The following is a 15947-nucleotide window of genomic DNA, read 5'->3' on the forward strand; positions in this document are numbered from 1 at the left end:
TCCCATTTTAATCACTTTTGGGCACTATGAGCTTAAAATTTATAGCCTTTTAAGATGCCATTCTTACAAAAAGAAGCATACCAGGCTGCCCATGAGAGTGTTTTTATCAACAAGATGGGAAGCTTTTATGCTCATTGTTGAGGCCTGGCTTTTAAAGGGTAGTCACTGCTCACTGCCGCAGAGGATCAACAGTGCTGCTTGGCTCAAGGCTCTGATCCGTGTCTAATGAAAGATTCCACTCTTAATGAAAGTTTCCAGTCTTTGCAAACTATCTGGCATTGGCACTCAGATGTTAAGGATACTTGAAATTGCTGGTCTATTCAAGTTTCAGTGGTTAGGAATCTCATCCTTTGCATTAATCTCCCTGGTGATTTTGGTGTTCCTGTCATCTTTATTTATAAACAAAGAGTTAAGCACCAAAACAGTGACTGGCCTGCAGCAGGCACAGAAAAAATTGATATTTGTTGCATAAAGTTATTTTAAATTTAATGCATAATAATATATTATTAAAATGAACCCATGTCCAGACTTATTAAACTTTGCTTGCCAAATCTATTATAAAAACAACACAACAGTAAGAGAAATTGGAACATGTGGTATGTAATTTTAGTGACTAATGGGGAGGGTGAGGTTGATCTTGGAGTTCCTACACTTGTCCTTGAAAGATGTAACCTGGATTTCTAGCATAGGCAGCTGATATTAAGAAATTTTTCTGATTATTTTATAGCTCACAACAATTATAAAAAATTTATCTGGTATAAAGATGAGACTAAAACATGCAGAATGCTTTCTAATGGAACACATGTAGATGAAATCCTACAAAATTCACATTATTTCCATTACCAAAAATAGTTGAAATAGCCTTCTTGGACAAATTATTTTGAAATATTCCACTCCCTTTTTTAAGGAGTGATTATTCAGATGATAAAAACATTTTCCTGATTCAAGAATAGAAGTTTCATGGCACCTTTACTTTTTAAGATATTACTCTTCAAATAGGACCACCTATTTGAACTGTTCAGTGTAGAGAACCATATAAACTAATGGCCTAAAGGGAGTGTTCGAAAGGGACTTGGAGAGAATTTACAATAATCATTTTTCTCTACCAATTTCTAGTTTACTTTAATAAACCACAAAAATAATATCTTCTTATGAAATTATTCTTAACTTTAATTATTGCAGCAATTCTGTGGCAATAAAAGCCTTGAAAAGGTAATAGCAATGGTGTGAAGTAGGCCATCTTCTACTTTAAAAATCAGGTAAAAAGGAATTTTCTGCATATTCAATGTTGGCTGCTATTTTCTTGAAGAATGTTCAGCACATGATGGCATGTAGTAAAAGAACATAATGGTGTTTTAGTTAACAATCTTTGAATGTTTTGTATTTCTGGTTGTCACCTAAAAATTCTATTGTAAGCAATGAAGGAATCAAAGAATTCAGCTGAAAATAACTGACATGAAATTTTCTACATTTTTATGCATGACATTCCAGGTTTGTCTTTTTAAACAGGGAATAAATTACAGGGAATTCAGGCAAAACTATTAAGGGCTATATCTAGTTATAAAATCTTAAAATAAGATTAATAGTCCAAAAATAGAATGAGATAAGTATTACTAATCCTGAACCACATGTTTAATCAAGAAATGCATCACTGCTGGTCACTGTTTATACATTATCTAATTTAATCCCTTCAAAAACTCCGTAAGGTAAATCTCATCCCCTTGAAGTTTGGAGAGAATAGGTGCTGTGGTTTGATTGTCCCCCCAAGCTCATGTTGGAACTTAACCCTCAATATCGGTGGAAGGTGGGGCCTTTGAAAGGTTATTGGATTGTGGGGGACCATGGCCTTGTGAATGGATTGATTCAGAGTAATGGGAGTAATGGGTTAATGGTTTAATGGCTTATCGGGGAGTGGTTCTGATGGTTTTATAAGGAAAGCAAGGTTAGCTCTCTCTTGTTCATGCCATCCTTGCCATGTGACACCCTGGTCACCATGGGTCCCTGTAGAGAGTTACCATCCAGAAGAAGGCCCCAACCACAAGTGTCCCCTGGACAGTGGGCTTCCCAGCCTTTGAAACTGTAAGAAATAAATTTCATTTCTTTATATATCACCCAGTTTCAGGTATTCTGTTACAAGCAATGGAAACGGACTAATATAATAAGTAACTAATCCAAAGAATTTAAAGAGCAAACGAAGCCACAATTTAAATCTGGTCTCCTTTGGCTCTGAAGCCCACACTCTTTCACCATATATACTGGTTAGTTCATCCTCACATGGTAGACAGTGAGGCAGCCTTCCTACCCCAATTTTTTCTCTTTCTTCATGACTTAGTGTTTTCATTACTGAAATCACATCTTAGCAGGAAACCAGAACTACTTTAAAAATCAGTTGGGAAACTCAACGAACAGAGCACAGAGTGTCTGCAGGTGGAGAACATTCTTCATTGCCCTGAATCAGCTTCTGAACAGCACATGTCCTAGCTGGCCCCACTTGAAGCCACTGCACCTTTATTGTCCTGGTGTAAATATTAATAGTTACCCTGTTGAAGGCAGAATAACGGGCCCTCAAAGATGTTCATGTTCTTTTTTTTTTTTTTTCCTTTTTGTCTTTTTTTTTCGTGTCCGGCAACGGACCGCAACCCTCAGTGTTGCACCCATACCGGACCGGGACCGGCAACGGGATTGCAACCCTCGGTGCTGCGCCCACCCCTCGCTCAGCCAGTGAGCGGGAACCAGTCTGTATGTGGGATCCGAACCCTCGGCGGGAGCGTCGCCGCGCTCCCAAGCGGCGCACTGTAGCAGTGCGCCACCGGGCCGGCCCTAAAGACGTTCATGTTCTAATCCCTGAAACCTGTGAATATATTACTTTACATGGTAAAAGGGACTTTGCAGATTAAGGATTTCAAGATGGGGGATTATCCGGGATTATCTGGGTCAGCCTAATGTAATCGCAAGGTCCATAAGAGGGAAGCAGGAAGGACAGAGTCAGATTTGAAGATGCCACACTGCTGGCTTTGAAGACAGGAAGGGGGCCACGAGCCACAGAGTGCAGGTAGACTCTAGAAGCTGGCAAGGGCAAATGGATTCTTCCCTAGAGCTTCCAGAAGCAGCACAACTCTGTTAACATTTGATTTTAGACCAGTGAGACTTCAGACTCGCACAACTGTAAGATAGTAAATTGGGTTATTTTAAGCCACAAAATTCATGGTAATTTATCATAGCAGCAATAGGAAACTAACATCCTTTCAATTTCAATTACAACTTGTATTGTCCTGTTTTTGCATTATATATAAGATGACAGAATTTGTAACAGATCAAGCTCTGACCTTGAAAAGCCAATACAGCATCAAGTTGAAAAGTTTCCACATCAGTCTCTTCTTTAGTTTTTGGGGGTCTCTGAGGCCCAGTAAAGCTTATTTCCTGTACTTTCCATGGATTGCTATAGATTTATTTTTCTGGGTTCAATAATGTTGTCGGGTAATAAAAAGCAGAAATATATAACTATTTCTCAAAAGTCTTGTAAAATTAGAGTCCGCAAGAACACTATACCATCAAGATAATCTGATTTAGAAATAGGTCTTTTGCTTCCCAGGGATGTGGGGCTTTACTGTCCAGTCAGCACAGCAGCCAGCACAAGAGGCAGAGATACTGCAGGCAGTGACTGATGGGAGGGGAAAGAATGGATTTTTTTCCAAGGGTGGAAAGCAAGAAAAAGGAAATAATCAATGTTGGGGCAGGAGAGCTTCATTTAGTCATTTAGTTCTGGCTTGGTAAGCAACCTCTGCAAGTAAATAACCCTTCCCTCTCAACGAGTAGATATTTATAACCAGACCAGGAGATTGTTTAGAGCAAAGACATCATGATTAAATGAAAGAATAAACTATAACTTCGAAGTGTAGTAAAACCAAGTGAGATCTCAGAGGTCACTGGTCCAAACCCAGCAATGAAGCGTGAGCCCCCCTCCACACTCTCTCACATTCGTGTCCCATGTCCAGCGATAGGAATTCCTGCTTCCCAAGGCAGTCTATTCCACTTTGGGGTGGCTAATTGTTAACAACGTTTCTTTATGTTTAGCAAAAATCTTATAACCCTCACCTTTTCGTACTAGTTCCACCTGCTTGCCATCACATACAGTAAGTCTGCACCAGGGGCTTAACCCTAGCTGCACACTGGAATCACTTAAGGAGCCTTTAAACATCTGCTGCTTGGAGTGTCAGAATCAGTGAGTGGGGGACCCAAGCACTGGTGTTTTTTAAAACTCTCTGGGTGAATTGATGTGTAGCCAAGGTCGAGGATTACTAGCTTAAACCCTCTTCCATGCTACACTCTCTATTCTTTATATAGTTAAGGACACCTCACCTCAATTGCATCTTTTCTTCCTGAGGCTGTGACTTTCAACCAGCCCTTCAGAGCAGACAATTCAGGGCAATTAAAGTTATTACCAGCAGCCCAGGAAAGGAGAAGCAGGAGGAAGCAACCAGGGAAGACTTGGTGCCCAAAGGCAGTGGTGGGATTTGCATGGTTCCTTCCATGTTTATAAAAGTATAACCAAATAAATTAGCAGGACTCCATCAAATTTAAAAACTTTTGTGCTTCAAAGGACACTAGCAAGAAAGTAAAAAGACCACCAAAGAATGGGAGAAATATTTACAAACCATATATCCGATAAGGGTCTAGTATCAAAAATATATAAAGAATAATTACAACCCAATAAAAAAAACATATAACCCAATTAAAAATGGCCAAGGGATTTAAATAGACATTTTCCCAAAGATATATAAAAATACAAAATATAACCACCATCCCCCCAAACACACATACACATATACCCATCACTATGACCATTTTTGAATTTTGCAAAATTTACCAAGATTTTTGCATTGACCATACATTGCTCATAACAACAACAGTACCTTCGATAAACATTATTCAAACATTAATTTTCTGAGACGGCCCATCAGGCTGGTGGGCATCCTGGGAGGCCCTCAGTCTTGCCCTTCTCCCCTGCTCTGGTCCTCGTCTGTAGAGCCCAAAGCCAACTTCAGAAGCAGGCAAGCAGACCCCTGAGAAAAATCCTGAATTTTCCAAACACTGACTATTTGATTACAAATTCAAGCATTGCCTGGAACAGTCTTTTAGAAACTGTTTAAGGCAAAAAAAAAAAAAAAAAAAAGTTAAAAAAATTTTTAAATATTTTAATTAGAAAAATATTTAGCTTATTTATTTGCAACTATTAAGTACTATTGTTCATAAAACAATTAGAAGACAATACAAGGCAGTGTTTATTCAAGAACTAAGTTATGTGGTGCCAATTGTAAGTATAATGAGAATGAAAAGGAAGGAGAAATACAGCTTTTGTCTATGTACTCACATTGGTTGCCATAATATTAACAGGGCTTTGCATCTGCTGCCTCTATGCAGTGTTTCTGGTTCCTCAATAGGATTTTAAAATTATTTTAAAGGTTTTTGTTTCACATTAGAAATGAAAAATTCAATCATTAGATTTATTTAAAAATTATTATTATTATTATTATTATTTTTGTCTTTTTCCGTGTCCGGCAATGGATCGCAACCCTCGGTGTTGCTCCCGCGCCTCGCTCAGCCAGTGAGCGGGAACTGGTCTGTACGTGGGATCCAAACCTTCCGCGGGAGCGCCGCCGCGCTTCCCAAGCAGCGCACTATAGCAGTGCGCCACCGGGCCGGCCCTTAAAAATTATTAAAAAAACACAAAAACATTGGATCTGAGCAAAGATTTACTATGCTAATTCTCCAAATTACGTATATTAGCCAAATAGAGATACTACCCGAATTCAATAATTAGGGATTTTTAAGTCAGCAGTTCTCAATATTTAGCAATGTGTGAAGACAGTTTTGATTGTCACTACTGGGGGGATGCTACTGACATCTAGTGGGTTGAAGCCAGGGATGCTGATAAACATCCTATAATGCGGAGGACAGCCCCTCACAACAAAGGATCATCTGGTTTAAAATCTCAACAGTGCTATCGTTGAGAAATCCTGGGTTAAAGTATAATTGTTGCACGGAATACTATACAGCCATTAAAATAATCTTGTAGATCAGGTTCTCAACTCTGGCTGTATATTAGGATACGTGGTAAATCACCTGAAGTGCTTTTAAAAGTCCCCACTCCTAATCAATCAGGACCAGACTCTCTGGGGTTGGATCTGGGCATGCCTATGTTTTATATTCTTTCTAGAGGATTGTAATGTATGGCCATAGTTGAAAACCACTAATTTAGACTCACAATATAAAGAGATATTAAATTACATGGAAATATATATATATATATATACACACACTGTTAAGTTTAAATAAAGCATGTGGTAAAACCATGCATAGTGTAATTAAAATATATATGAACTATAAAGTATATGTGCACTGTAGAAATATACATGCACTGTAAAATGGTACTGATGTATGAGTATAGAGCACTTCTCCGCATTTTCTAACTTTCTCACAATGAATATGTATTCCTTTGTAATAAAAGATAATAGATCACTCTGGAAAATAGTTTGGCATTTTCTTATAAAACTAAGCACATCATGACCATACAACCCAGCAATTGTACTCTTGGGCATTTATCTTAGAGAAATAAAAACTTCTGTTCACACAAAAACCTGTTCATGAATGTTCAGATTTATTTATAATAGCCCAAAATAGGAACAACAGATTTATTTATAATAGCCCCAAATAGAAACAACCCGATGTCCTTCACCAGGTGAATGGTTAAATAAACTGTGGTGCATCCACACGATGGAATTCTACTCAGTGATAAAAACAACAAACTAACAAACAAAAGACTACTAATATAGGCAACCACCTGAAGGAATGTTCAGAGAATTGTGCTGAGTGAAAAAAGTCAATTCCAAAACGTTATGTACCCTGTAATTCCATTTACATGACATCCTTGAGATGACACATTTATAGAAATGGAGAACAAATAAGTGGTTTTGAGGGACTGGGAGGTGTGTGAGAGGGAAGCAGACGTGGTTATAAAAAGGCAACATAGGCAGTCCTTGTGGTGAAGGAAATGTTCTGGATGTTGACTGTATAAATGTTAATATCCTGCCACTATGTTATGGTTTTACAAGATGCTACCCATGGGTAAAGGGTAAATTGGATCTCTCTGCACTATTTCTTAAAACTGCATGAGAATCTACAATTACCTTAAAATTTTAATTAAAGAAAAAACAATGTGAATCAACTGTAACTAGAAAAAACACCTACTGTGTTGGACCAATTCCTGTCTTAAGGAAATTTATTTACCTTTCAAACAGTAGCAAAATTTATGTATATAGTAAAAAAATTGCTTTAAGAAACAAAAGTATCCATTACATCTCTAAATTGGGGAATCCAGGAATTTAATTTTCAGGTAACACAGCTTCCCTTCTGATGGCTTGACAAAGGTCGCTACATGGTTTCCTCTTCAGCAAAGTCACTTGTTCTAAGAAAGTAGTAACATACAGATGATGGGAGGAGAGGATGGGTTGTGGAGAATTAGAATTTACCTGATTCATCAGCTTTCTCAGTTCCTGATGCTTGTAAATGTGAGGAATCCCAGGTCTAACCAAAGTCAGCGGAAGTGTGAGAAGTGACAGAATCAAATAGGAATGGGCACTGTCCAGGTACCCTCCCCACAAACAGTGGTTCTCAAATTCAGAGACCATCAAGCAGACTCATGCGGGAGCCTGTTAACAATGCAGACTTCCCCCAGATATTGATTCTGTGGCTCTGGGGAATGGCCTCTGAATCTGCAATTTTAGTGAGCACCCTGGTGAAACCAGGCTTTCTGGAATGCCGCTATAAGGGATGCTGAGAGCTTGACTGGGTTTGGACTACCCAAGAAGTGATCACAGTCTTCAACCAGAACAACGGGTTTCAGTCATCTTTCTTTATGGAAGATTAAAGGAATTCTTTTATTTTTGGAGCTTATAAAGCGAATTACAGGATTAATTGCTGAGAACTATACTCACTGTATTAAGAACTGTACTAAGACATGAACTAGATGCAGATGCTTCCCTGAAGAGGAGAGAAGAAAAATGTTGGCCACTCTGCTGTAGCAATGAGACCATGGCCAGGGGTCTCTAGGGCTCTGGAAAATTATTGGAGGGAGATTTTGAAGGAAGTTGGTCCTCCCAGCGCTGTGGTCAGGAGTGGCCTGAGAGGAACGTATCGTGACCTTAATTTTACCTTATGAGAACCAGGATGAGCTCAGGAAACAGACTGCACTATAGAAACAAAAATTACAAACAATAAACATTGTCCAGTCGTAGACAGTTTTTTTAAGATGTCATTTTTGCCACTACACTAGATGAAAGACTTCATTTAAAATAGGAAGTTGTGGGGGATATGGAGAGATGTTGGTCAAAGATACAAAGTTTCAGTTATAAGATGAACAAGTTCTGGAGATCTAATGTATAACACGGTGATGATAGTTAATGACAGTGTACGGTATACTTGAAATTTGCTGAGAAAGTAGGTCTTAACTATTCTCAACACACACACACACACACACAGAAAAATGGTAACTGTGAGGCGATGGATATATTAATTATCTCAACTGTCATAATCATTTCATGATGTATACTTATATCAAACCATCACATCATGCACCTTAAATATATACAATTTTTATTCATCAATTATACCTCAAAAATACTGGTGGGGAAGGGGGCAGAGATATTATCCCTGTCTACTGCCACAACCACTTTCTCAAGCTTCCCAGTCTTCCAGATCTGTTTCTGATCCTCCCACCTACTAAGGAGCCTTGTTTGTGATCTCTTTTCCACCCTCATCCACCCTTCTCAGTCTGTTTCTTGTCTGAGACTTTGGCCTCTCTCAATAATAATTCTGATTATTCACTTCAGCTGATTTGCCTCTGGTCATCTCAAGTACCCACTCTTCCAGCTCATCATTTCTCCAAGAACCTCCAAGCCTATTTTCACATGGTTGAAGATGCTCTGCCCACCATGGTGCCCCATCAGCTGGCCACACCCATGTGCTGGTGATTGTTACCTATAATACTACCGGTGAAGCACTTGGCTAGAAGTAGCCAGAGTAGCATCACTTTTCTTCTGCCTTTTCTTCTTTTGCCTGTCCTAGTTTGGTCTTATCTGCTTGGATGTTCCATACTTGGCCTGTTTACACCAGGTCATAGTCCCCATTGACCCTTACCTTACTGGACTAGTTAAGGAATGGCAAGTGGGTCTCTTCTCATATACCAATTCTAGCTGATTGTCAATGGCTGCAGTGAGTATGGTGTTTAGAAGAATAGCATCTGACCTTGGTGTGCCATAGTCAATTAGTCCTGCCTGCCTTGGGTGAACACGTGGGTAGAGTCTTGCATTCTAAGAGATTGCCAACTTTGGACTGGATAGTCTCTTCCTTTCTTCAGGGCTGACACATTAACTGCAAGTGCTTCACAATATCTCTTTGCATTCCTTTACTCAAACCCCAGTCTTTTGGTAAAGAAACAATTTCTACTGCAATAGCATTTCTCATTTACATTTGCTATAAAAATATCTGCAAAGTGGAAACTGCAAAACTTGTGTTATTTCTCCAAAGAGAACATACTCTGCCAATGCCTTTGGAAGAATCCATTTTGTGTTGTAGTTTGGGAATTGTACGAATCTTCCTAGCTTCAAGTTAGAAAAAGTAGCTTCTGGGCTGAGTGGTATCTGAAAAACTGTCCCCCAGTATCCAAAAGCCCTTTCCTCTATGGCTGTTTCTTTATCTTTTGCTATCAATTGTCCATAGTTACTGGTTTCTTAGGACATGTTGCCTAAGAGCTGAAATGTGAATACCCGTATCATGGGGTGAGCACACAAAATCAGGGCATTCCACATTCGGGCATCCCTACCTGTATGTGTTATTTCCTACAAAGCGTCATCTTCACAAAGAGGCCCTGACTCAACTTACCTTGTAGTGGAAGAGAAACAACCCGCAGAACAGGCTGTACAAATCCGCTGTGAGTAGAGAGAGATTAACCGAAGTGGCGCTGGTTCTCTTTATGACGACTGGCATAAAGCTGTAGAGACCAAACATGCAGGCACTGAAGCCAACATAGAGCAGTCCTGGGGAGACAGCGAAGAAAGGACAATGTCAGGCCTCCTCCAGGACAGGAGGATCTTCAGCATCCACAGTCAGACAAAGAAGGGAAATAGTGTGTGCCATCTCTCTCTTACAAAAGGTGGATTTTCTATTACTGTATAAACTGATATATATATATTATTGGGTAACACATAGCTAAGACATAAAATCAAAAGTCAAAATATGTGTGTGGAGAATAAAATTTCTGCTTCTCACTATGTAGCTGACATTTTGCTTCTTCTGGGAAGGAGTGCCTCTTAGTGGCTATATTCAGAGGCTTCTGAATTCTATGCCCAACTGTGCTGTAATTAACTCTTGCTATTCATATATTTAAATTTTTTTTAAAAAACTCTTAGTTTTTTTATTTGCAAAATAAGAACAAAACTGCTTGGTATCATATATTGCTCGCAATGATGAATAACTCCACAGTCCTTAAAATCGAAGGGCTTACATTTCAAAGAGATCTGGACTTAGCATCCTGAATTGGAATCCTAACTGTGTGACCTTGGGCAGACCACTTCACCGCTCTGAACACAGCACCGTCTGTCAATTTCTTCCAGATCCATGAATTCTGTTCAGCCCTACCCCCAACAGAGTCCTACCCTCCCGCCACCTTTTCTAGCACACCGTGAACTGTCACATGTGGACTCCAATGCCTTTAAAATGCTATATGGTCAGTCTCTCATCCTCAAAAATTCTCTTCCTCTCTATTACAATTTTACCTAGGCACATAATTGTTAATACCACTTCCATGGGTACTCAGTTTTGTAGGGACCCAAGCAGGAGCTTACAGCCACATCTACACTTTTTTTTTTTTTTGTCTTTTTCCGTGTCCGGCAACGGATCGCAACCCTCAGTGTTGCCCCCGCACCGGACCGGGGACCAACAACGGGATTGCAACCCTCGGCGTTGCTCCCGCGCCTCGCTCAGCCAGTGAGCGGGAACCGGTCTGTATGTGGGATCCGAACCCTCGGCGGGAGCGCCGCCACACTTCCCAAGTGGCGCACTTATCCAGTGCGCCACCGGGCCGGCTCTCACATCTACACTTTGGTTCATCTTTTTCCAGATGTTGATACAATGCAAATGTAGAAAAATGATGCTCATTTCTCTACCCTGAAAGAATGAGACAAGCATAAGTAATACAATTTTGGGGGCATTGCGATGTAATAAAGTAACCTTTCCAAAGGAATCCTTGATTACGTGTATCCAGTGTGGGCCGTGGGGAGATTGCTTCCTCTGAATTCTGTGACTTTTGGAGGATTTGGTAGGTACTGGATATCCAGTCTCTCTGACTAAGAAGAATAGTGATTACTCCAAAGAGAAATCTGGTTTGCCCATACGAAAAGTCCTTAAGGGCACAAATCATTATTCTATATGTTGCTGATCTTAAGTCTAAGGAAAGCCACATCAGATCTATATAAAACACTGTGAACGTTAAGTAAGCAAACAGTACAACAGCCCCCTCTAGTGTGGTGGACATGCCCTGAGAGGAGGACAGAACCACTGCTTTCCTATTTCAGTGAGAAAAAAGTCCTGATGTCTATATTCTGTCACAGTCATATCAGACAGTTTTTGATGCTCCATCAGAAATTGTATTTAAAAATTTAAATAATGGCCAATTTTCCTGTACTTGGGTTTCCTGGACTTGGGTTTTTCTCTTAACCAAGTTACTAATTCAATAAATATTATATAACCTTTGATTAATACATGAAAAAACATAAAAAGTAATTTGGTATTCCTTAAAGAAATATGTAATTAACAGAGTAGGGACAAGATCTATTCTTAAATTAATTCACTAAAAATAATCAAATTTGATCAGAACATGGTCCAAGCACCAGAGACTTTTTTTTTCCTATAATGGCATCACTGATTTAGAGCATATCACGACTGAGCTAGAAAGTTCCAGAATCCTACCCTTCCATCATCTTACCTAGCACACCTTGTGTGAGCTCTGACTTTTGGGCTCTGATGTTTTACATTCACTCATTTATTCAACCATTCTTGCCTGAGAACCTACTGTGCCTTAGACACTCTGCTACGGGCTAGGAGTGCAAGGAAGAAAGGACAGCCAAGCAGCTTAGAGTTGCTATCAGTGTGACACAGGAAGAAAAGGGTTCCCTACAGAGAATGGCAGGGTCTTGCTCTAGGAAGGGTGGTTATGTAAGGCTGCTATGTGGAGGAGGCTTTTACCTTGAATGCTGAAGGACTAAAAGGAGATTGCCACTGGAGGAGCCAGGGAAAGAATGTTTTAGGCAGGGAGATCTGCACATGAAAAGACCTGAGAAGGGATGGCTTGAAGTTTTCCAGGAGCTGCCATTGTCCAGAACGGCTGAGCAGAATGAACAAAACAAGCAGTGACAAGGGAAGGGTTGGGAAATTAGGAAGGGGGTGAATTATGTCAGGTCTTGTAGGTCTTAGAAAGAAATTTATATCTTATTCTCGTTATAATAGGAAGCCATTGAGGAGTCGGTAGCAGGTGACTAATGTATCCTGGTCTACATTTTTAAAAGATGGCTTTGGCTACCCTGTGGAGAAGGAACTGGGAGGAGGAAAGCATGGAAGTGTAGTGTCATAGTCCAAGAGAGGCTGGTGGTTTGCTTGGTTTGCTCAGCATGGCAGTGGAGAAGGGAAGTGGCCAGGTCTGTGAAGATTCAGCAAGCCCTGGTGATAGACTGCATGTGGGCAGTGCAGGAAAGGAGGGCATCGGGAATGCCCATGAATTCTGGCTAACTCAGAAATGGGGTGATTTGCAGCACCATTTACTGAGGTGGAGAGAACTAATGAAGGACCAGGTTTCCAGTGGAAATAGCTCCATTTTGAATGTGTTAAGTTTTAGATGCTTATGCATCATCCAAGGGGATGTGTCCAGTAGGAGCTGAATATGCAACTTGAGGACTCAGAGAAGAGGTGTTACTTTACAAGCCCAATTAGTGAGCCAAGGAAAGTAGGAAAATAGATACCAGGGCACTTCAAAAAGTTTGTGGAAAAAAGATAATACAAATATTTCCATAACTTTTTGAAGACCCTTGTACATAGTAGACTTTCACTCTAGGAATCAAGCTATCTCAGGACACTTCTAGCCTAAACATTCTAAATACATCTTTAAAAGGTGCAGAAATTAGATATAGGGAGATGAGGGTAGAATACACACACCACCACAGCTGATCAACCAATGTTTTGGTGTGTGAATATCCTTGTTTTGTAAGCAAATCATCGTCAGCCAAATGAACATGATGAAATCAAGAGCTGGAATGCAGCAGTGCCGCACTTGGCAGATTTGCTGTGCTTGGATGGACATTAGATAGTTAATGGACATTAGCAATGCATCTGAAGGCCCAGCTTGCTGTCCATGGAGGGTTTTCAATTGATCAACATGACTAAACAAATGAACTGAATTACTTTTTGAGTGACAGCTACATAATGGCTGTAGTGACTACATTGATAGAGTGTGTGCATAGCCATTTCCTATTTGAAATGCTTTCTCTCTCTAAGGATAGAATCTGGTCGCTCTTGTCCTCATGCATTAAAGAGATTTAAGCTAAAGAGAATGGAAATAATACCATCAGCTGATACTGATGAGCACTTACTATGTATCTTGTTCTTCATATACATCAACTAATCTCCACAACAGTATAATGCCGTTACTATGGTTATCCTGTATAGGCAGGTAAGGAAATAGGTTTATAGAGCAGTATCAGTCAAGACACACATTCCATACCAGGTTCATTAGAGGGAATTTAATATGGAGCACAAAGTACAAAGGTTTCTGAATGGGTGACGGGGAAACAGGATGGTGAGGCCACCCAGAAATTAGCAATAGCCATGAGTTACTCACTCTCCAAGAGTAAGAGAGACACAGGAAGAAGGCCTTGTTAACACAGGTCAGGAGGTCAGGAAGCCCAGCTGGAGTAGAACCACCGAGGAGACCCAGCCATTTCTAGGGACCTAACCCCAAGCAGAGAAAAACAGGGAGACACACTCTGGTTTCCTTCTTTCTCCCATCTCCAATCTCCCTCTAGTGCCTTCCATTGACCCAAACTAGCCGGAAGCCCCCTGACAAAGGAGCCTGTGAGGTGGAGTTTGCATGAGCAGAGCAGAGTAAGAGTAGAAGACATGGATCTGTGAGCAAACAGGCGAAAGATGAGCACGTGGAGGGTGAGTAACTCGCCCTCAGGTCACACAGGCTATGTGACCTTAAAGTCTGAGGACATTCTACTCTTCAATATTGTTTAGTTATTATGAAGAGAAATGAGGCTTTGAAGGAGCATCCCATTGAACTCTAATGAACATGTCTTCTACATATGAGATGTAGATGTGACACATATATGTATATAGTATGCGTCTGTATATGCTGCGTATATTTTATCTCATCTCCTTCTTTACACCCCACTGAAAGACAACTGGGTATTGTCTTTCTCTTCCTTTGAATATACTAGCTTTATAAAATATTATTTTTAATTCTCAAGCATAACGGGTGGGTGAGATGACTTCTCTGAACATGTGCATTAAGCTAAGTCTATGCAGGGCACGAGGCTGGCTGGGTTTGCTCAGAGGGCAAATTAGTCCCACCACAGGCAGCTGTCAGCCTAGCCATGTCATCTCATCTCCACAGGCCTCAGGTACAATATCAGCGAGAAGACAGGCGTATTCTTAATTATCTTCAAGGTTCTTCCTGCTCTGTGGTCCCATTATTTCATCTTCAGGGAAAGGCATAATCTCTTGTTTTGACCTCCAGGAAAAAAACCAAAACCCAAACCAAAACAAGCATCAACCACAATATCCAAAGCGGCAAAGCCCCTACACACCGCAAGCCCGTGTCTGCTGACACACTGCACACGTCTTCTTTCCTGTGACATTTTACTTTCACAGCAGCTTATGTTCACACATCCTCTAACACAATATGGCAAATGGGACAAAGGGAATGTTTAAGTTATTTATTAGATTTCTAACATTTCTGCTCCCCAGGAGGACATTGTAGCTGTACCAGGTCATAAGTTCTACTTGAGCTTACTGGTTGGATAATCACAATCCATCTTTCTGCTCAGTAGAGTAGAACAAAGAAATAAAAACAAACAACAATAACTATCATCTTTTTGCTTTTAATTACTCTGTATCTTGCAATTGGCCAATGTTATAGAAAAATAACAGAATCTGTTAGAAAGTGCCTTCCAATTAAGAAAAATATAAAAATATTTATTATCCCATTTACCCCATAGGGAAAAAAAAAATCTTTTTACTTTGATAACATGGCAACCACATGAGCTGTCCAAAAGATTGTATAAGGTAGATTACTGAGGTGGAGGGAGAGAAGGGAGATAAACTTCTTGATAGATCACAGAAACGAAGACCATTTTGGATTCTGGTCTCTTAACTAAAACAATGTGAGCTCCACCAGGACACAGCAATGGGAGCTTGGCACTGTTGGGTGACTTTTCAGGTATGCGGGGAGGTTGAGAAGATGCTCACCCTCCCTGGAGGTCTCCCTGACTCTTTGGTCCGTGAGCTACAGTGGTTGCTATGCCATCTACCAGTTCCCCAGAAAGCAAGTGCAACATACAGTCTAAAGTCTCCTGCCATTGTCCCCACGGTTGCCTTTTGTCTGTGTCTTGTGAAATGACAGAGGGCAGCACAGGCCCCCTCTTCTCTGCTTGCCATTCATTCACTCGCTCATTTGATAAACATGTATTCACTGCATGCTATGTGCCTAGAATTTAGCTAAACAATAGAACGTTGTACAAGGTCAGGGTGAGATCATGAGGACAAAGGTGGCGCTGGTCTTAAAAAAAAAAATTTCAAACCCAACCCTACAAATGCTTCAGAAAGAAAAGGATGAATAT

General features: G+C 40.3%; 1 protein-coding gene across 2 annotated transcripts in view; it reads right to left on the reverse strand.

The window, feature by feature from the left end:
• SLC35F1 (solute carrier family 35, member F1) overlaps positions 1–15947 on the reverse strand; it is a 149893-nt gene that overhangs the window by 17097 nt on the left and 116849 nt on the right. For both annotated transcript variants that reach the window (XM_008569955.1, XM_008569956.1), the window contains one exon: positions 9940–10094. In XM_008569955.1, coding sequence (XP_008568177.1) covers positions 9940–10094 — 155 coding nt within the window. The remainder of the gene's footprint in view (positions 1–9939; positions 10095–15947) is intronic.

Source organism: Galeopterus variegatus, unplaced genomic scaffold (assembly GCF_000696425.1).
Source record: "Galeopterus variegatus unplaced genomic scaffold, G_variegatus-3.0.2 Scaffold548, whole genome shotgun sequence".
NCBI classification, from domain to species: domain Eukaryota; kingdom Metazoa; phylum Chordata; class Mammalia; order Dermoptera; family Cynocephalidae; genus Galeopterus; species Galeopterus variegatus.